The sequence below is a fragment of the Melospiza georgiana genome, chromosome 1 (genome assembly GCF_028018845.1).
Source record: "Melospiza georgiana isolate bMelGeo1 chromosome 1, bMelGeo1.pri, whole genome shotgun sequence".
Taxonomy (NCBI): domain Eukaryota; kingdom Metazoa; phylum Chordata; class Aves; order Passeriformes; family Passerellidae; genus Melospiza; species Melospiza georgiana.
Window position 1 is genome coordinate 20,454,078 of NC_080430.1, and position 22,760 is coordinate 20,476,837.

A 22,760-nucleotide genomic window follows, 5' to 3' on the forward strand; every position below is an offset into this window, starting at 1 on the left:
ACAATGACTTTTGGAAAGGGTAGTTTCTGTGGAGGTTTACCAGTAATTAGTTTCCTTAAATAGTGCTTCTCAAAACACTGCAACATTTTACAAAGAACTGTTTTATAAATTGATACTTAGAACCTCATTTCTCTTTTATTTTAATACAAGCAAGATTCTCTGTACACATAGTATATACACAAAATACGATTAGGCTTTGTAGCATGTCTTTTATAGCAGCATGAATATATTAAACCATCTCACTCTGGGAATGTAAATAAATATTGTTTCAACATCAAACTTCCCATGCATAAACTGTATTGGTTCTGAAATAGCCTCTTGGACTGGCTGACAAGTGACAGTTTTAAAATCAAACATTTGTAACAGAAGGGGCTACAGTTATGATTAATGTATCAAAAGACAGAAAACAATGCATAATACCATCTGAAATGTTGCAAATCACCTTTCAGACAACTAAGGGTATTAACTCTTTATTGGTCAGAAAGCATCACCAGCTAAAATCATGAAAATTGAAACTGGGGAAGCATGCTAATGAAAACTGCCTTACTACATTGCTCAAAGTTTAAATAATGTGAATTTCTTAAAAGATGTTAGATGTATTTGAAAATTCTGCTTCAGTTCCAGTTTGAACAGTATTCTCAGTGCTGCTGGAACTGACAATAGCACTAAAGAAGGAAAGCTAAGGAGAAGGAAAAACAGAAACTGACATCTGTGTGTGTTTGGTGTTTTCCTCTCACTCGATCAATTTCCAGTTTTAAAAAGCATTATCTGAAAAAGTCTGTCTTTTCACACATAATTATTTGGTTGGATTAAAAAGAGCAATAGTTCTTTTATGATTTGTCTTTCTATTGTAAGAAATGTGTTTTGTATTTGCTCACAATCAAAACCATCTATAAATTCTCTTTCTTGGTAGTCTGGTTGTTTACTTATATTTTCCATAAATGTTTTGATACAATATGCTTTCTACTGCTCTTGAATAAAAACAAAATGTTTCTTCTGACCTGCCAAGGTTGACAAGTGAATCCTCTGTAAGGCCTATCCTAGCAGGATAGGAAAATGGAATTCTTGTTGGTCATTCCTTGCCATTAAACACACCATGTCTAAAGAAAATTTAAAGTAATTTTGTTTCATCAGTAGCAGGTGAGATATCCTATTTAGAGTCATATAAGTTCATACTATAATCTTTCTAGTCTAAATATGGTGAAAATGATTACCTGGGAACAAAAGGGATGAATCTTTTATTGTAGGAACATGTTGAGATCTTTAACTCAGTGCTAGTAAAAAAGCATTTTCTTTTTTGCAGATTATAGAAATTTTGTAAACATTAATCAGCACACATAAACTATATACTGAAGTCTGTGTATTCATATAAAGTAAGGAACTTTACCTCCAGTTTCAGTAGCAGGATTTGTGCAATGCTGAATTTGAAAGAATTAAGATTGCTGAATTTTTAGTGGAATATTTGTTGAGACATCTCCCACTTCCTTTAGGTTTGGATGATTGGCATTTTAAGGAAGTGACCTCACTTGATATTATAGGAGAAGTTTCTTGGGGATGGGAAGAAAACATAACTTTTAGTTAATTCCAGTGCAATTGCAGAGCAGACTTCACCTGAAAACGTTACTGATACATGACCTTCAGTTATTAAGGTTGTTTCTGCAAAGTCAGCTGGGAGCGTTAGAAGAGCACTCAGCACAGTGAAGGGATTGGCCTGAGCTGTTTGCCAAGGGCCCTGTCCCTGCTGGGAACAGGGGAGGGACTTCGTCAGGCAGGTCAGAACAGAAACTCAATTAACATTCACCAGCCCTTGAAGGAGCCAGCATCCTTTCTCTCACTACAGGTGTGGCTAAATTAGATGAATAAAGTTGGATGGATGCCCTTTTCTTTTCTATTCCAATCTTACTGTGACTTCAGAAGTGGTAGAAATACTTTCTCATTGACAGTTCTGATGAATGGTGTATATATGTTTTAAACATATCATATGATTACTTTCCTGATAATCTTTACACACTGAATCATTGTGCAAGCACAATAAAATATATTTATAATATATTTTAATATATATATGAGATATTTATATATTAAATTTAAAAATTTATTGTCATTATAATGAAAGATTAAACCTACAAAATAGATAGATTAGGCATGCAATCAGATCTTGTCATTAAGAAAGTTGGAAAAGTAGTTTTCTCTATTTGCAGAAATAATGATTAGTAATAGTGCCAAATCTAAATATCTTATCTTGGTCAGTAGAAAGATTCTAAAATAGGCAGCCTCATATATTATGAAATACAGCTTTTTCTTGTTTCAATGTCACAGAATGCACCAGTTTTTTTGATCACTGGATTTCATATGCTTTTTAAGGAATGGGCTAGTAAGGGTGATCAATCAAGAAATTACTTTAGAGTGGGTAGTTTAAAATATAAAGAACCTTGTTTTTATGTTTGATTGTTCATGAATAAGACATTTATGAGAAAATCCAATTTTGTACTGCTAGAATTCATTGCAGAGTAGGTATGCATGACAGATAAAAGTGGCAAGAATAAAGGAAGAAATGAGAATATGGATGAGTTAAAAGAACCTGCTTAATCTCTATTATATCTGATAGAAACCTTTTCTGGGGCTGCGTAGGAATACATTTCTAGGGTGGTAAGTTATAAAAAGACACTGTCTATAAAACTACTGTAAGCTCATATGTAATAGTTTGTTATATAAAAGTGGGGAAATAAATTACAGACAAATTGCCAAGCAATAAAATTGATTGAATAACATTTGATTAAAAACATTCACAGTAAAAATGGCATCCACATATCTTACAGATGGTAGAAGAACTAAGATTTTGGTGAAAGATCTGCAATGAAGTAATAAAAATAAGTAAATGTACACCAGAAATGTTATATTACACTCTGAAAAATAATTTCTCTGTTTAGACCTTGTAATAAAGTTTTTTGCAATGTGCTTGATATTTATGGATGGAATAAAATGAAAGTCAAAAACATTTGGAAAACAGCTTTCAGCCTGATGTTTTAAAGCAATCAGAGGTCGAATGTAACCACAAATCAAAATACCTTTTGAAGAGGCTTTAGTAACTAACAAACACAGGAGGTGGTTTACACCAGCTCTTTTCCTTTGAACATCCACTGATTAAAAGCAGTCAGACCACTCACTTCATTCCAGCTGAGGGAATGATAATGGACTCCATTAAAACCTTTGCAGGTGCCCCAGAACCTGAGCATGACTTTACAAACCAACAGAGCTTCAAAATGGTAATTGCCAACAGATTCATCAAAGACAAAGTATTAAGGGGCAGTGTAAGAGATCTGGGCAGGAGCTGCATGTACAGGATGAGTAACCAGGTATGCAGGGAGAAGTAGAAATGGGCTTCTCCCTTAATTCAGGGTTCAGTGAGTGCAATTTCATTTCCTTAGCCTCCATTTATGATAAGGGCTATAGGTTAAGAGTATACAGATTTCTGTGAAAAGAGGTGCTCCTCTGAAACTTTGTGGCTTTAAAACTGTTCTTTGTTGTATAAGTCCAGAGCCTTACGAGAAACTATGTATTTAACTTTATTCCTTGAGAAGCAAAAACTATGGAACTGTTCAAATTCTGAACTCTTGATGCCAGATACAGAATGAATTCATGAGCATTCTAGAAGAATTCTTTAAATTCTAGGCAGTAATTTATAGATCAATTTAGTAAAAATAGTATTTTCAGCATATAATTCATACTGATGCTGCCTTTGTGCACAAACCTGTTTGCTTATTCGTCCCTACTGTCCTGTCCCTTAGCAGGCCTGGAGACTTTTACTGTCATCTCTTTCCAGTCCCTCTGGAAGAGAATTCCTTCTTCCATGACATCTCTGTGACACTAGACAACTGGTAAAGGATAGACTAAGGCTACTCAGCACTGATGTACAGTCACTTGAAAAAAGACATAAAAATAAGGTTAACATCTAACATATACATGCAGATCTTGAAACGCATCCCATTTCTTCCATATACTGAAATTCTTTAGAAAAATACAGAGTTGAGCTGCCAAGACATACATATCACTTAACTATTTTATCTTCCTCCCTTTCCTTCTGTTTCTCTGGTTTTATTATCTTTTTAGTTCATCTGAATGTAAATTTTACAGGTTGTTTTGTACCACACATCCATAAGACTCTGGAGATCACTGGGACCTCTACCATTTCTCAGATTCAAAACCCCTGAAACCAGATACAGAAGCATGAACTCATTAGTATCCTAATGCAACCAATATTAGACCTTCTAATGGCAAAACTCTGCAAAGACATTTCATCATAATAATCTTTGATATGTCCTCCACTTGGAGTATTTTTAAAGCTTCTTATTGACATAACTCTGTTAAAGTGCTTTTCAAAGTAGTGCTCAGCAGGCAGGTGGTATTGTGCAATATATGTAGTACAAGCTCACATTACAAATGATTTGTCACTCTTAAAACAGAAACTGAAAAAAAGTATCTCAGCTAATAAAATCTATTCAGTGAGTCTGCCTAAGAAATACAAGTGTTTGGTAGTATGTTGTCTATACATAAATAGCAGCACTATATAAAACACAATTCTATGAACCAGTTGGATTTGGATTTGTCTTTTTTTTTTTAATGTTTATACTCCATGAATCAATATATAGGCCATACTTAAATACTAGAGCTTGGACTATGCTCTTTATTTTCTCATTTATTTGTCTATACACAAACTGCCTATGCCATAGTTTTCATATACTACTCAGTGCTTTGAAATTCTGCCAAACATTCCTTAAAAAATACTTTAAGAAAGCTGAAAAATAAACACTCTCTGGAGCAAAAGTAAAAAAAAAACCAAACAAACAAAGCAAAAAACCCCACACCCAACCAAAAACCCAACAAAAAAAAAAGAACAAAATATTCAAGGTAATGAAGTGGAATCACTTCTTAGACGACATAGTTGTCACGAGTTGCAGGGAGCAACACCATTTACTGCAGCTGGTAAATTAGCTAAAGCCAGGCTATACAGAGCAAGACAATATAATTTTCTTCTCACTTACATGTGATCTGATATGATTCAAACAACAGTCTTTTGATGGAATTTTTTACAGATACCCTGAAAATTCTCTTGTATCAAAAACCAGTCTATGTACTCTTCTATATCCATTTAGTAATACAACAGATCTACTTACCTATTCTTCCTTTCTCTACAAAGCCATTTAGTGATGTTTAGAATATGATGAGAATTTTATTTCTAGAAAAATAACCTTTTTTCTTGTGTTCCCCACAGTACATGCTTTGAGCCAAAACCTACCCTTGAATAACCACAACAGTCAGCAGCATGGGAGGAATGGCCAGATAACTGACAGCAGAATTTCCCACTCTTAGCTAGTTGTAAAAATGCTTATAAAGCACCAGGGAGAGGGGTAGGAGAGGAAGGGCAGAGAATGTTTAAGCGAGTTTCTTGGATGCTGGGCTAGGAGACTGGAGAAAGCATGCACCTGCCATATATCTTATCCATTTCACTAAAATGATATTCAAAATCAGGCAATGCTGATATTCCCAGAATTGAAATAATAAATAAAAAGAACTTCCAGCTAAACTAATTATTAACACACTACAGTCTTTATATAATGTGCTATTTACAGGGAAATACAAAAAGTATTTCATTAATACAAGTACTACAAAGACTACATGTGATGCAGAACAGCTTTTACACTAGGCAAGGGTATGGAACCTGGAGTCAAAAATAATAGAGAATTTCCCCCCACTTACCAGTGCAACAGGCGTTCAGTGCAAAACAAACTGTGTTCACTCCCTTCCATTTCAATGCATTTTCTCTAGAAAGTTCCTAACAGAGTCACAGTCATTTTTCTATGCTCTCATCAGCAGCACAACAGCTTTGGTGAAGGAAAAGCAGTGAGCTGGCTGCAGAGTGGGAATGCAGAGAATTGGCAAGTGTAGAAAAAGTGGAGAAGCTACAAAAATTTATTTTCCAACAAAATAACCCTCCACAAGCTGTGTAAACTTTTCTTACTAAAACAAATACTCTAAAACACAAAGATTTTACATTTCCAGTGAAACTCACAGTAACATTTGCCTGTTTTTACTCTCCTGAATCTCAACAAAGAGCCAGCAGATTTATGCTTTCCCAATTACCTGGGTCAGTAAATTCCCTCATATTCCCTGAATGCAATTTGGATTTTTAAATTAAGAGACAGAATGTAGAAATAGACTTTTTGGGCTTTTGAGTAACCTTTGTTTTCTTCAGTAGATTCTCACAGTTTGCTGCCTAACGTGCACACGCACACGAACGTCAATCCACCACCCACCCACTCACATACACACCTCCAACATGTGTGCTCTGTTTGCTGACAGTAGAACAAAAATTAAGCTGTGCCCATTGCAATATTGTGACCTGAACCAAGAATAATTTATAGCGGTAAGTTCATTAACATTACCGTAACTTTAAAATGCAAAATTTGGTTTGCAAGGACAGCGTAAGGTACAAGAGTTACACCCTTTATCTCAAGCACTCATCCATATTTACAATAAGTATAAGCTTTCTGCTACAGAAGAAAAAGTATTTAGATTGAACACTGTTACAGATTTCCTAAGTGAGGCTAGTTCCAGTTGCCAGTAATTCAAAAGCAAATCTGCTGACTTGGCATTAGGACTCTAAAACAGTGTGATCAAACTTATATAGTAAGAAGGTGTCTGCAGAAATAACATTTATAAACTGTATATACAGTACACAGTACCAATACATAGAAAATAGATTTTGACTCCATGATCCCCTGTGTGTAAGGCAAGACTGAATTCTGTCTTCATACGGAGACCACCAGAGGTACAAGCAACAGAGTGGTGCTTAAATCAATATGCAAATCAAGTGCATACAAATTAAAAATCAGAGCAGACAAAAAGTTTTAGATTTTTTTATGTGCTGATCCTGGCTTGCTGAATACATGGGAAGTTATTAAACATCAAATGTACCTTTTTTTTTAAAAAACACTAACAACACCTTGATGGCAACAGATATTGTTCAAGTGGCAGCTACCAAAAACAGCTTGAAAAATGTCATAGTACAACATCAGGAACTCTTCAGTTGTACTACACTAATTCATATAGCACTAACCAAAAAAATAAGTATATGAATATTCTATTTCATGCTATTGCTATGCAAGCAACAGCAATACAAATCAGCATACAGAAGGATACCATATGTTCTGCAAAGAAGAACCCAAGATATTTTCAAGGGGCATTGTTACAAGACTTCAAAGAAACACAAGACTGCCAGAGGCAAAAGTTACTGACGGATGTAAACATCCCTGTTCCACTCTCCTGCATCGTTGCGTTTTTTCTGTATCACTTCCCCATCCTTGTCACAATATTGGTCCCTTGATTTATGGCGGCTGCGCTGTTTGTTGCATTCGTTGTGGTCCTGCTCGCGGTCCCTCTCCCTTGAGCGGTGCCGGGACTCTCTGTGTCTGTGCTCACTGATCCCATGGGACTCGTCTCTGTGATTATGATCCCTGTGAGAATCATAGTGGTCACCGTGCTCATGTGAGTAGTCCTCCTTTGGCTCTACGTACGCTGAATCTCTGCTGTCTTGTGTTTCTGAGTCAAAAGTTTCCTGCCTGTGAAGGCCTCTGCCACCACTGCGATGGTTGTGGTGCTGGCTGGAGGAGGAGCGGTGCTGGGATTTCTTGATGGGTTCCACCCGTGCCTCCTCCTCAATGTGGGAACCGCTGCGCTCAGGGACCGCATGGTCATTCCTCTGGTCTCCTTGAGAGCCCTGCTACCAGAACCAGCAGTGAGGTCATGAGGTACACACATTGGAAAGCTTCCCCCAATACCAAATTCAACTAGAAAGTACCATGAAACCAATAAAATTTCAAGTACAGAACAATCCACTTTGAATCTAAACTAGGAAAGAAACCATTAGTATTCCACTTTTACTGAAAATTCAGTATTATAATACAAACAATTCTTTTTTCTCGCATCAGAATTTAGGGTGACACTTGGGTTATTCTGTGGCACTTTCTCATTTCTTGTGATGTTTCTGACTACTCCAGTTAGCAATCATTGTCACCACCCTCCAAAGAAAAAGAGAGCATGCAGAAACAGGACGAACTGCAGAAAAATTGAAAGGAGATATCATGCCAGGAGAGGGCATATATCAGTTGAGAGTTTACAGATGTGTGTCTGGCAACAGCTGCTATGAGAAAGTGATTTTAGAGGGCTGAGGCGGTGGATTCCAGCAAAGAACCAAAGTACAAAACCTTGGCTCTTATAGAGGAGCTTTTTTTTAAGGAAAAAAAATGCAATTGAATCTGGTATGAATAAAGTTTGTATTATGATACTAATAGTATCACTGACCTTCTGTTTTCTCCGCAATAATTTCATTTCTTCTTGGTAACGAAAAATTAAACATTGATCTCATAATTTTAAGAGCTTGAGAATACAGCCCATTGCCAAGAAAAGCAGGAGGAGAGTGATATTATCACATAGAAAATTTCCTAACACACCACTGCTATTAAAAGACCGAAATAAAAATTACCAGGCAATAAACCTACTCTTCACCCGCATAAATGCTTTGAAATCACTGCAAAATGAACAAGTGACATTATTTACCTCATTTGGGGATTTCATTACATTAACCTGCTTTTATTGCCAAGCTGCAGCTAAGGACTTTTCAGGCTCAATTGCAAAAGTTTTAACAGTAATATTGAAATTGAATTATGCTTCTCACATCAGATGAAGAATGTCAAGACAAAATCCTCTCTGCTGCCACAAAATTAATGTAGATTTCACCAGAGTTATACAGGCATTTGTTTGTGAGACTATTTTGAATACCAAAGTTAGTCTTAAGTTTGCCCTTTTATGTTCAGAGTTGTCTAAAAATAAGGATTGCCCCCAGGGCAGTTCATGGACATATCTTCTTTCTGTCTTTCTATTTTGTGGAAAAGAGCTAGGGGAAGGAGGAAATTTTGTCCTTCAGCCACAGATCCTGGCAGGTGGGTTTCCTAGCAACCCAAAAAGTAAAATCACAGGAAATTGAAAAGGAAAATAATCTGTATTTAATCAGAAACTTATAAAAAGCAGCATATTTCAAATCAGAAACTTGGTAAATTTGACAAATCCCAATTTTCTAAGACAACATTTTATTATGCAAACATCTGAGAGACGAGCTGGGTTTCTAATTTGAAACAAACGGCATAGATGAGAACAAGGTAATAGGAATAGCAACAGAATTTCTTATTTGTTCTTGCTTTTGTGATTCTCAAGATGATTCTGATTTACCAGAGGGGAATATAATAATTGTAAACATGAATAGATCTGTTCAAGGTGAAATGAAATGACTCAATGGAGGTGAATTGTAAATGAAATGAAGAGAAAAACAAAAAAGTCCAAAGCAGAAACATGCCTGCTTTGCATGTGTAAACACAACTTTCATCAGTTCATCACCATGACTGACTTTAAGGCACATAAATATAGTACACATGTGAAACCCTATAGCTCTCATGTAGTCAAAGGCATTACCTATACATAATCATGACTAATAAAATCTGTCAGTGCTGTGGTCTGAGAACAAATGCAAAATTTGAACCTGCATTGGAAACACTGCTGCTCTTACAAGCTCAGATGCATCTTCTGTGCTATGATGAGCACATGAAAAAACAATGATTAAATTTAGAACCAATAGCTGCAATTTCAGAATAGTGTTAGGGCTGTTGGGATTTATGGGCAAATTCATTGACAGTAACTTCCATTAAATATTACAGGGACACTGAACAGGTAATGTCTGAATTTGGATTAGAGTCCGGCTTTTTGGTTCATAACCACATTTGGGTTCTGATTTGGAATAGATTCTTCAGCGCCGGATTTTTATGGCCTAATTTCATAAGGTTTTTTGTCTAAAATAGAAAAAGTTTGAGATAATCCTATTTCAGTACTCAGTTTGTACTTACAAAGAAGTAGGGGCTCTTGGAAAGAAGTTAATACAGCATTGAAAGAGGACAGAGAAGCCTTTGTCCACTGAGTGAATTTGCCTTGTTCCTTATTTCCAGAGGTCCCTGATCACCTGCACCATATGTGTGTAGGGTGGATCCAGACCTTTTGGAGTTATTTCCAACTATTTCCATACAATTTTGTTGTGAAGCTCCTCCTCAGACAGACACAAGGTCTTTGCCTATTTAATTTCAAACCATCCCAGGACGCCTCACGCCTTCAAGCACCATGCAATGCACACAGGCAGCTTCATGCTGTAAAAATGCCCCTCTGGCAGCTGGCAACACAAATCCCTCCTCACAATGTACACTGGGGACTTAAAAACCACAAACCCAAAATATGTTTCATGGCAAAGAGGCACTGCATTGGCCCCAGGGGGGGATGACTCCAATGCTCTGCAGTGCAATCGTGGCTCCCCCAGACCAAACAGCTGGTGGCTTTTCCCTGTAGAGCAGTCCATAAAAACAGCACAGGCAGAGACTTTAAATTCTCTAAATACAGGGTCTTAACACTGTTGAAATAATGGCTTCAGCCACCATCATTAAAAAACAGACCCAATCTGTGCTAAGGAAATGACAAGCTCAGGTTTGAGATGTCAGCTGAAGATGTACTGTAGGAAAATGAAATCAAAGGAACAGAAAAGTTTTATGTTCAATAAGGGATCCCTGTTGATTCACACTGCTGTACTAGTAGAGCTACAAACAAACTTTAAAACTGCAAATACATCCTCATTTTTAGTCCTTAAAATAAAAATCTGTTAGTTTGTAAGGAGACAGCACAGCATTCAGAAAAGTGTTATTAAAACTCTGCATAGTTCCTCCAGAGAATGTGGTTAATAGAATGAGTATGTGAGCTATAAATCCACACTCAAAAAGCATGAAAACACTTGAGCAAAATAATTTAGAAGTTTACAAAGCAAAGAAAGTTTATCTAGCAAGGCTGCACACAACAATACTGAATTTCATACTCAGAAATTCTTCCAGCTCACAATTTTTTCAAGGTGTTTCAGCTCTGAGGACAGAAAAAAAAGGCAGAAATGAGCTATAGCTTACAGTTTCTTTTCCTGCAACTGTATCTGAAAGCAAGGGAAGGAGATACCCTTCAAGATGGCTAAAGAAATTTTTCTTGTTAAAGAACAAACCTGTCAAGTCTGTGGTTTTCTAATGGGAAATAAATTATTTGACACAAAAACTTGTTTTGCAAAACCATTAAAAAAGAGCACAACTATTTGCATTTTAACTTGGGTGCAGATGCATTGTTTTCCTTTGATTTTCTAAAAGGAAGTGTTTTTCTTAGCCAAAGTTATAATTCATAACTTGCATATGTATGTAATTTATGGGCATATATTGAACTTACGTAGAAATTTAGATGTAGTAAGCCTTTATTTGATCTGGGACAGATCTATTTTATCCCTCTCTGTGTACTTCTCAGCCTCAAGGAGTCACTCACTACTTCTAATGAAGGAGTGAAGTAGTTTAAACACTTCATTTCATATCATGCAACACATACCCAAAGAACAGCATCTCCTTATGCTGAACACCTCAATAAAATGATACAAACCAGAAGTCAAAGGAGAAGAGAGGGGACATAATATGCCCATATCAACAGGCACATCATTGCAGAGGCAGGAATAAAGCCTGCTTTTGCCAGCTCACTGGAGAGTGTGCTCACTGTTCAGAACACAGAGCCTCTCTCAAGGTCTTTCTGCACAATGTGGGACTTGGATTTGACATAAGAGTTTGGCTTCAAGGAAGTCTACTTTTCACAGCAATGGCCAGTAAATAAAAGAACAAACGAAACACTGGAAGGGCCACTTTGACCTTGAGTCTTTACTAATACAGTCAGTAATCCTTAACCTCTACAACTCTACAGCCTGTGGGAAGATTGGCACAGATTTCTCTCAGACATTTGTGGATCTGCCCTGTACATAACCCAGTTTGTCATGCAGGGCCTCTGGGGCCAGGATTTGCCTATTAGCCACAGTGTGCCCATCAGTCAGGAAGCTACCAGAGGCTGGAAATGTACACAGTCTTAGTCTAGTTTTATTTCTCTGATTGGATTACACATGGCCAGCTATAAAAATGCTTGTGGCTGGTACACATATTACTGGCACAGCAGTGTCCTGGGCACAATAAAACCTGAAGTATTCAATTTCACATCAGCATATGTTTTCAGTCAGGCCAGCTTAGTCCTTGGAATCAAAACCAGCCCCCTAGTCAATACACAAACACATGCTACAATGAATACAATAGCAATAACAGTAACGTGCTTGCATTTGCCTTTTATACTGAAGATGGGTGAATGTCTGCTGAAAAAGCTTTCAATCTACCAATAACAGGAAAACATATTCAGCATATTCTAGTATCAGCCTAACTCTGTGCTTTGGAAGGAGAAGAAATTGACAGAAGAAAAAGAAGAGATGGCATAAGAACTGTACCTGTAAATTAATATTTGGACCCGGGCTAATCGGAAGAGTGGCTGTTGCAAGTGTGCGAGTGAGAAGCTGGTTAGGAGGATTGCTGCTAGGTGGATGTGTGGCCTTCCAGTAGGCTTCCAGATAGTCAGCAAGGTGCTCACAAGCATCTTCAAGCTGGTTCTCATCAAGAATTACATCAAACATTTCCTGATAAAGAAAAGGTTTTAGTGAGAATGATCACCAGGTAAAGGGAGATCAGCTCGAGACACTGATCATGCTTTCCAATAATCTAAAAATTAACCACATCTTTAGTGCTTGTATTAAGACATTTTACCTTTTTTTGTTTTTTTCTGAATGCAGTTGATACAAAAGATGGTAATCATAACTAGGACTAATATTACACTTCCTAAAGCAAGGGCTTGTGACTTCCACATAGTAATGTCAAAGAAGACAGGAAGAAGTAGCTTGAACAAATCGTAAATACACAGAAAGAAGAGATAAATATTAACTTTTAAAAAAATGGGATGGCAAGAAAGGGATTCAGTCCCTTTGTAGAATAACTAAGAGAAAACTAAGGTAAACTAAGACCAATAACTAACAACCATAAGAATACAGATCATTCAGTTTCCAAGTGTCATACAAATATTAGCTAAGAGATTAGTGACACAGTCTAATTTTAGTCTCCTAAAGTTAGGAGGTGAGTTTTATCCATTTCCTCCCTGGTCAGGGAGCAGAATGCAGCTTTGAGGGCCTGTGCAGGTCTCCAGCATTCTTCACTGAATTCCTGGGGACCTAAGCATTGCTTAACTGAGATGCTTGAACTTAAAAGATGAAGACATTCCCCTCACTCAGCTCCGTAACTATGGCAAATTATATCTGCAACTGAACTGTACTCCCATCTTCTGGTTCCCTACCATACTCTTGGCAGCTGAGTGTGCAGGCAGCAATGCATGCCAGGTTTAAAACACAGTTAGGGTGCCATCACCTCCACTTTATAGGTGGAAATTGAGAGAATTTGCTTCAGTGCACATCTGAAGAAGAACTGCAGAGCTGTCAGCTGAGCAGTACCACTCAGCTCTTTGGCAAAACCCTGACCAAGAACATTAGCAGTGGTGGGCCATGCTGACAGATGCCCCAGAGGAGCTCTAAACTACCAGAGATAAAGGACAGTCACTAAGAGGGCTCATTTTTCAACCAATAATCCCCTAAAACTTAGCAAGCAAAGGAGATGTTCAGTTTACTGAAGCACTGACTATACCAGCACACATCTTAGCTGTGACTAGAACTCTTTTTCCCTTGCACCCTAAAGCTGAGCCCTGAGACCTCGGGAGGTGTGATGCAAAAAGCAATAGTTAAACATGGCCAGAAGAGGGCAAACATCCCGAAATTATGTAATTAACCTTTTGCTTGAAAAGAAAGGCACCTTTCAGAGACAAGACATAAATTAACAGTAACTCACAGGAGGACACTGTGCCAGTTTATCAGCTGCTACCATCTGAACATTAAGGTGTTTGGCCTGAGATTTCCCTCGAGATTTTATCAACCTCTGTAAAACCTGTGAAAAATAAGACATTAAAAAAAGTGAGCAGACTCAGATTTAATATACATGTATAACCACTTAAAATGTTTACATTTGAAACTGCTCACATGAGCAGAGCAAATTCTTCATTTGCTGGCTTCAAGAACATTTCCTGTGTTCCCTCATCCAGGATGTGTTAATTTTCATTTACATACAAATATCTCCTTTCCTTTAAAAGCACTAAAAAGTTCCACTCCTGCCTCTTTTCTGCTGCTTCTGGTTTTGTTTTATTTCTAAGTTGAATTTTTTCAATTGATCTCCTGAGTGCTCTTTTCACAAATTCATCTTTCTCTTTCAAATGCCTCTTCACAAAGTCTGTGCATTTTTTACACACACTGAAAGAGTATATTATCAGATATTAAAATTTAGCAATCAGTCTGATACTCATTCAGTGAAAATCATTCTTTCAATTCCACATTATTTTGATTTAACAAACCATGAGCACTACTTACATGGTTGATACTGAAACTGCAATTCCAACTATAAAACTCATTGGAGCTACATCATCTTTTCCAAAATAGGTTTTGGCTAACACTAGAGCTCAGATACTTTTTTGATTATTAATGGTTTGCTATCCAAAGAGAAGCAATGATAATCTATAGCTCTGAACCTAAACGAGGACATGTGAATATCTGCATTTAAGGCCAAAAAAAATCTCAAAAAAAACCCCCCAAAAAACCAATCCAGATAAACAGAAAGAACATGAAGGTATCTAAAATATTTACCTTAGGAGAAGAAATCTTTACGTATACTATAATGGGAGCCAGAGAGGTTTTGCTCAGCTGAGCTGGGTGATTAATGGTATCAGCATCAAGCACTACCAACTGCAGTGTCCTGGCCAATTCAAAGATCCGTTCAATTTCACTTTGAACTTCAGCTGCAAAGTAGAAAATTAGAGTTAGAGCAAATACTAAGAGGTGATTAGCTTTAGGGAATGTGACAATATAGCAGACCGGTGTGCAGCAGCTCCTCCTCTGGCTGCAGGAATTGCTGTTACCCGTGCCCATCCCTGGCACAGCAGGGTAATGAATGCAGCGTTAATGAGGGCGTTTCACCCCCGCTTTGCTGCCCCTGCAGGCACTGCCTGCCTCCCTGCCTCACCCATTCCTGCTATTCCAGGCTCCAGAGATCCTGAGAACACCTTCTGACATGACCCCAGACCATGTATATAAGAAAAAGGGGTACAACTGCTTGCTGTTCAAACGGCAATATGCCAAAAACCTGCTACATGTAAATAATATTAACTCAGATTTCGCTCTTACCCAGTAACCAGCTTGCTCAAGCTGGAGTGCCTGAGATAGGCTTTAGGAAGTACTGATTACTGTACCAGCAGAAACCACTGTTTTCCCATTTACTTCAACTTATCAAAGCTTTGGAAAACAGGTTTTGTTCTACTGGCCTCAGTATGGTACCATGTTAAAAATTTGTCTATTATGCGTAAAACACTTTTATAAGAGAAAATAACTGAATAATCCACGTAATGCTATGGTATTCTCCTAACAATCCCAGAAGCTGTGGAAAGCTGATTTTCCCAGAGGAAAATAATCTTTTCTTCTGATAGTCATGCTCCCAGCTTCTCAGCACCCTGACTGGCAGTACTTTCCAGGGCAAACCTCTCCAAAACAGATGGGCTGCATCCGCTTCACAAGTGGTGTAGAAACTGTCTTCATTCCCCAGTGAAACAAAACTACATCTTATAATAGCAAAATCATCTTTAAAATGAAATCACATTTTCCTGCTCAGATCTTGCTATTGGCTGATTTCACAGAGGAATTAGAGAAGCTGGGTGATTTATGCAAGTCTATAAAGAAAGTCATTGGGCCAGATAAGATTAATTCATACAGGTTTCCCTTTAAAGGTTGTGCATGCTTCATGAACCAAAACCAGATTAGATATCTAGCCTATTCAAAGAAAATGTTAGAAGATAACCAACAGAGACTTAAAGGTCAAGAAGAGGTACCAAAAATTTAATAGAGAGTTTCTTGAAATTACATTATCGGCCTTTGAGATATTATGCTGGCAAAAGCTTAACTTTTGCTTGAAAACACAACCTACCTGATCTGGCTAGAGAGGGAGTTTTCTACATTAAATGGTCTCTTTCAAGAGATATGATGAGATTGATTTTTTCTATTTTAGAATAACAATTGAATAAATCAGATACTATAAAAAGGTTGCAAAATTTCCAAGAGAGAGCAAGGTGTCCCAGCTATTACTTTGGTTCCAAATCAATAGGTGACTGCTATGGTTATTTTATAAACAAAATAACATCTAAATGGTCATCAGAAAATCTATATATGATATCCTTTATTGGAGGAGGTGGAGTTTAGTTTGGATTAATTAGAGATCACTCGCCACTGTTTGTGATTATCTGCATATCTGGGTGAGCACATGCAATCAGTCTTTCACAGCAGTGAACATTGTGAGATGTGCACTGTGTGGTGTGGAAAACATTGATGCATGCTCTGCTGCTGGTCAATAAAAGCACTGTGGTCCCACTGCTGTCTGAATTAGGACCACATTTTTAAGACAGAACTTCTGATGGGTCTTGCCACATTCACAATTACATTTTCTACAACTTTGTTGCATAGAAATACTGCTGAAATCACTGAATACCACTGTCTCAGAGTTTTAGTAGAAGATAGTCAATAATCTATCAAATGACAACTAGAATAAACATACCAGAGATAATTTGTCTCGCTGTTCTGTTGATGAGTTTAGATGGCTTTCCTGCAATTTCAAACCAGGCTCAACACTTCAGTCAGTATAACAATATTAGTTAATGTATCATTTTAAGACCAGTTCAGACTGCTAAAAAACTCTTGTTCAAGACAATTTATAACCAGTAAAATCTGTCTCTATGCCATTGTATCATAATTTGGTCTGAGGAAGCAGTATGTTCTACACTGCTTGCAGCACTTTTCTGCCAGTAGAGAACACATCTCTGTGGACTAGAGCTCCTGCTATACTTTTTGAAACACCTCTGCCAGGGCAGAATTTACCTCAGGGTATGTTCTATTGTGAAACACTCCCAGGGCAATAACTGCAGGTAACTATGGTCCTGTGAACCAATCATTTCCACCTAAGCCTGAAGATGAAGAAAGATCTTTTTTGTCAATTAAAATGTATTTCAGCACCTACTTTTCTTAACTTGAGTATAAGACAAAAGTTCAATGAACTTCACTGCAGGACTGGTGAACTAATACATGTGCCTCTACCTCTTCAGTCAGGAATGGATGGGGAAAATGTCACAGGCATGGCTGAAGAGGTCCTGATCTCCTGTTCCTTAGAGCACTTCTTCAGCTTCTGGAAAAACTTTCACTTTGCTTGAAATCTTCTTTGAATTCCAACTTTGCAAGACTGTTGCAATTACTTACATAATATTAGCTTCTCTTTTTAGATGACAAAGGCTTTATCCACTGCTACTGCTTTGGTTTTCATTTTTCTTTAGAAATATCTCAAAACCCAAATTCTCTACCTGTAAAAACTCCTTCTCAACAAGACATTCAACACGAATAATCTCTCAGACTTCTGCCCAAATTAAGCAAATAACTCAAAAAGTCATGTGGGGATAGTAACACAAATGTCACTGCTAGTTAAAATAGGGAGCTGAGAACAGTGACAGTAGGGTATCTTCAAAGCAGCACAGTAATAGCTCTGCAATTTTTCCACCTCCATGAATACCATCTATTTATAATAGGTCCCCTCTTATGTACTGGAGAGGCATAAGAGTGAAGTTAAAACACTAAACACCAATAAATTGTATTTGCCAATCATAATGAGAGGGATAAAAATAATTAGAATTACTGTGACAATCATCATGAAATGCTGACAGCTCAGCTACAACACTCAAACCCAGAAATCAGCTACCAAATTTTAAAGTGACCCTTACAATCTATTTCATATGGTCTCCTTGGTAACCAGAAAGTGAACATGTTTTAAATGACAGGAGCACTCAGCTATTTATTCCATACAATAAGGAGTCAGCTCTAAGAAACAGTAAGTACACATCTCCCAGACAACTTTGAACACAGCACATTTAAACTCACTTCCAAATATTAATTATCAACATCACTACTGTGCCTTGAATAGAAAATCAGTGCAATGAGAGGACAAGTAAATCACTTATCCCATTATGGGCACAAACAAATATTCTTTACACCAGCTGGACCTCACAAGTGAATTCCAGGAAAAAATCTTTTCCCAGTTCACTACAATAATCTCATCTAAAACACAGGCAAAGATACAACAACACTTTGTCAATTCACTACCAACATGATGAACTGTGGTGCAGCTTAGGGTCACTGATGTAATGCCATGGCACAGGAGCATTCTCTATGGCACACAGCTGGAGAAGCACAACCCTGCTGCAAACCTGGGCTCATCCACAGCAGCCAGGAGCCACCAGGACACAGCGTGACAGAGCAGGGGCTCCCCCAGCAATTTGTTTCAGCAAGACCCTGATGAAATAGCAGTTCCGTGAGAAGAACAAGATGCAAAATGGACACACATGTGGCCCAAGTGAAACACAAAATACTGCTTAGAGGCAGCAAAGAAATTTTGATCTTCACAAGGAGCATTCACATACTCTCAACTGAGCACAGTAGGACTTTTATAGCCTATTAAATTTGACCTTGTCTCCTGTCTGTGGTTTCTGTGGCTGTTTTGTTCATTGAAACAGATAGGTAAATTATGATTTCAACTGCAACAGGCACAGAAACAAATCATGTTCTTTTAAACAAGGCTGCTGATATTACAGATGTATGGAATGAAAAGAACACAACTCTGTCAATGTATGCAATACAAAATGATTAGCAACACCTTACGCAAATGGCTTTGAAATAATTTTATAAATTAAGGAGAATAGCTATCAGTAGCTGTAATTTTCTATGCTAATTCTTTTATACAAGCATGGTTACTTAAAAATAATTAACCACTAAACTCCATGACTATAACTAAAGTAAAGAGAAGTTTAAGGCAACCTCACAATTTCCATAACAAAGGTGAAAGAAAAAAAATGTAGTTTTTATTCCAGGGCCTTAAAATCACCTAGAAGGGCTTGCATCAAAAAAGGTTCTAAAGCAAATATCTGAAATCCAAGAAAATAAAAAAAAAAAAGGAAGTGATAATTATTGAGCTGTGCTCGCACAAGTCTCTAATGAGAACAAAATCATGAGCTTGACTGACAGAATTAAAATTTTAAATTTTAATTTGTGAGTATGTCTCTAATGAGAACAGAAGCATGGTCTTGACTGACAGAATTAAAATTTTAAATTTTAATTTGTGAGTATGTGTGCGTGTACACATGCTTCATATTGAGTGAAAAATCACCAGTGTCTCCATGGGGTCCTGCTGTAAACACAGAATTCAGGCCACAGCAGGCTGCCCTGGCTGCTCCAGGGATCTGTGCTCCCTGGAAACAAGGCAATGAGGCTGAGATGCTACCAGGGTGATCCAATAAGCTACAAGGGGTTTGAGCACAGCTGAGCAAGCTAAGAAGAAGGCCCACAGGCACTGTGAAGAAGAAGCCCCACAGAAGTGTTTGGCCTCTTTCTTTTCATCTTCCTCTTTCCACCCCTCAAGCAGCAACGCTGCTCTGGGCAGGTGGAGAGCAAACAGGCTTGGGATGGGCAGTCTCCATTGCTTCCCCAGGCAGGGAGGCTCTGTCCCAGTCTCCAGGCAGGACTGCATGACCCACCTCACACTGTGGGGTGTCCCAGTGCTGGGGAGCTGAATGCTTTGTGCCTCTGCTCCTGCATATCCAGCTAAGAAGGAAAAAATCTTGAAAAGCATAAGCCATAGGGAATAAATGCTTTAGCTTAGTCCTCAGGCAACTAGTCTAAAGGTGCCTGGATTACAGGTGTTTTAATCAAATGTCTAACCTAAATGTAGTTTTGTGAATATACTTAAGATTTCCCTGGTCTCCACGAAATACCTTAGCCACTAGCTTGTTACGTAAAAAGGGGAGGGTGGGAGTGGGAGGATGACAATATTTTCCAGGAAAAGTGTCTGCATGTGTTACTCATGCCTAACAGATGGGGCTCCTGCAAGGGATAAGGCAGAAAGGAGAGAAGCATGTCTGCTGCTCTGCCTGGAGCTCTGTCTGGGCTCTGCTGAAGGGGAGCTGTGGAGTGAGGTGCTGCAGGAACGCAGGGCTTTCCTCCTCCTCCTGCCTGCTGAGGCTCAGTTTAGGCAGAATTCAGATGGCTTTTAATGTACACACACGTCCAAGTGGTATTGACAGAAACAATGTCATGTTTGGAAACCTCAACAAAACCAAGATCTATTTATAATGGACTAACATCTCCTGAAATGCAGCACTGTAATTATGTGAAAATATAAAACAGATAGTGTCATTTAAAAATACTAAATGGCACATAAAAATGTCTACTTCCTGCCTCTTTTCTCTGGGCTAGCAAAACAATAGCATTCATGGAATGATGCCTCTTATGCCAAGTTTAAACTGGAAGTAAATTTTAATGGCCTGTGAATGGAAAAGATTGAAAGCAGCAGACTGCAGCAGTAACACAAGTGGCTGAGCACTGCACAAGGGTGCACTGAAATGACTGTGCCAGGAAGAACCACAGCAGCTCCAGAAGGTGCCATGCAGCAGCACAGCACTGCTCCTATCATCAGGCTCCCTCACACTCCATTAAGGAGTAATTGTAATAGGAAAACTGAGCAAAGAAGCAGTCTAACATTTATTTTTTCCAGGGGTGTCAGAACCCAGGACATCCCTCTGGCAGTCCTGAGCAGCCAGGACCCCTGCCAGGGGGCTCAGAGACCTGGCACAGAGCACAGGATGCCTGTGCTTTGATTATGACCCATGGGGCAAGTTACCTTAGATGAAGATCTGCAGACCACAACAGTTAAGGAGAATAATAGTGAATTTATCATGGGGTGGAAAAGTAGACTTTGGGGTTTTCTAGAATGGGGGTTCAGGGGACAAGATGGAGGGATCTGGGTGTGTCCAGCCTTTCTCCTTCTTCTTCTTGGCCTCCATCTTCTGGGTAATGTTGGCACTTTTAGATTGGTTTAGAGAAGAAGCTCACTGTCTAACACAGATGATAGGTATTGGAAAGTAATTGTAAATATTGTATATGTAGTTTTTAGTATAAAAAGATAACACCACCCTGGGGACAGGCAGAGTGCCCCAGACTGTCCTGCTGGGAGGACCTCGGCTGGACAGGAGAAAGAATTTTATAGATAAGATACAATAAACAACCTTGAGACCGAGAAATGAAGAGCTCTGACTCCTTCTTCAAGCACCAGGCTGGGAAAAGAGACTTTTTAATGTTTCTCAGGGTCACAGTGACCAGCTAGAGACCCCGAGACAGGGGATCAAGCAAGTGTCTCTGCACAGATCAGAACTGACACCATCATGTCAGGCTGGCAATAACTTGGGTATTTTGCATGATGCCTCATCACCCAGAGCAGTGCTATAGGCTTTTACAGATCTAGTCCATACATAGGCACCAAGTAAGCATTCCCTTGGTCTGTTGTTTTTTTCAGAACAAACATAAATAAAAATGTTCAGCCTTTCTCACAGACAGGACGTGGAACTACTCCATCCTTGGCTATTCAACCCCTCCTGCTGATGGTGTGCCACTCACAAAACATTTGCGTATTCACTGAGTGGGAGAGATTCTGACTCTGCAGCCTGATGCTCAGAGTGGGAGGCAAAACACATGGATCCCAGTTCCTTCTCCAGGGAAAGTTTAATTATTATGCAAAGTGCGTAAGGCTCAGCAGGACCAACCAACAGCCATCCTAAAGGTGCTCACAGCCCTGGCATGGTGATGGGAATGGTGAGTCCATGCCTCTCCTAGCAGAGAACAGAACTGAACCCAGACTCCTTTGCATTCTGGTTGAACAATGCAAACTTTTAATCTTGAATAAAATGGGGACACAGACTGCTGAACTTTAATCAGTTCCACCAGCCCAGGACAAAGAAAAAGCCTCAATCAATTCAACCTACAGTGTGAATAGCTTTAAGGGAAGCAAACTGTACTCCTAAACAAACAGCTAACTAGCTAAAAATATTTTATTCACCTATTCAAGTATTCTGTCTATTACAAAGATATCCATAACCTTAGAAATTATTCTAACACATTGCTGCACTATTTTTCGAGCACGTTTTGTTTCAATGTAATTATCAATCACACATATTTCTGCATAGTATCATGAGAAAATATAAGAACAGGTTGCTAAGAGTTATTTCTAATGCACAGAAATCAAGATTTTTTATCCCCCATATGCCCTCTGAAAACACTCAGAAAATTTCATTCAAATGCTTTGCCTGTACTGTATCAAATCTATTTGAAAGCTGAAATATTGGAAAGTTAGTAACAAACTTCTAATACAGAACTACCTAAAGAATTCATTAGGGAAACTCTGACATTAGATGTTAAGGAAATCAAGGCTGTTCCAGCAGGATAAAACAGTATTTTGGGACATGTGAGACTGATAAATTGCAACAGGTTCACTAAATTCATGCTACTCTTTCTCCATTTGTGGGCAAAAAGAAGTATAGCTACATCCTCACAAAAACCCAAAAGCTCTTAGCTGCTATTTTACTGCATTCTGGTTCAAGGCAGGTTCAGGTTTACCAGGTTAACATATTTAACACTTGAGTGTGAGAGATATGGACATTTGTCACAGCTATCTTGAACATAAAATTATAAAGGGACAATCAGGATTTTCCATAACACATTGAACATCTCCTTTATTTTCTTTGAACTATATTTCTTTGAACTCTGAGACTTTGGGAAGGAA

At 38.3% G+C, this 22,760-nt stretch overlaps 1 protein-coding gene across 8 annotated transcripts in view; it reads right to left on the minus strand.

Moving 5' to 3' along the window:
• Window positions 1–98: 98 nt before the first annotated feature.
• The window catches only part of CACNB2 (calcium voltage-gated channel auxiliary subunit beta 2), a 247,833-nt gene continuing 225,171 nt past the window's right edge, over window positions 99–22,760 (minus strand). For 4 of the 8 annotated variants that reach the window (XM_058029166.1, XM_058029148.1, XM_058029191.1 and 1 more), the window contains 4 exons: window positions 14,714–14,865; window positions 13,869–13,964; window positions 12,431–12,616; window positions 99–7,780 (listed from right to left, as the gene is read on the minus strand). In XM_058029166.1, coding sequence (XP_057885149.1) covers window positions 7,289–7,780; window positions 12,431–12,616; window positions 13,869–13,964; window positions 14,714–14,865 — 926 coding nt within the window. In that variant the 3' untranslated portion in view covers window positions 99–7,288. The remainder of the gene's footprint in view (window positions 7,781–12,430; window positions 12,617–13,868; window positions 13,965–14,713; window positions 14,866–22,760) is intronic. The other 4 variants (XM_058029174.1, XM_058029156.1, XM_058029200.1 and 1 more) reach the window with 1 other exon arrangement.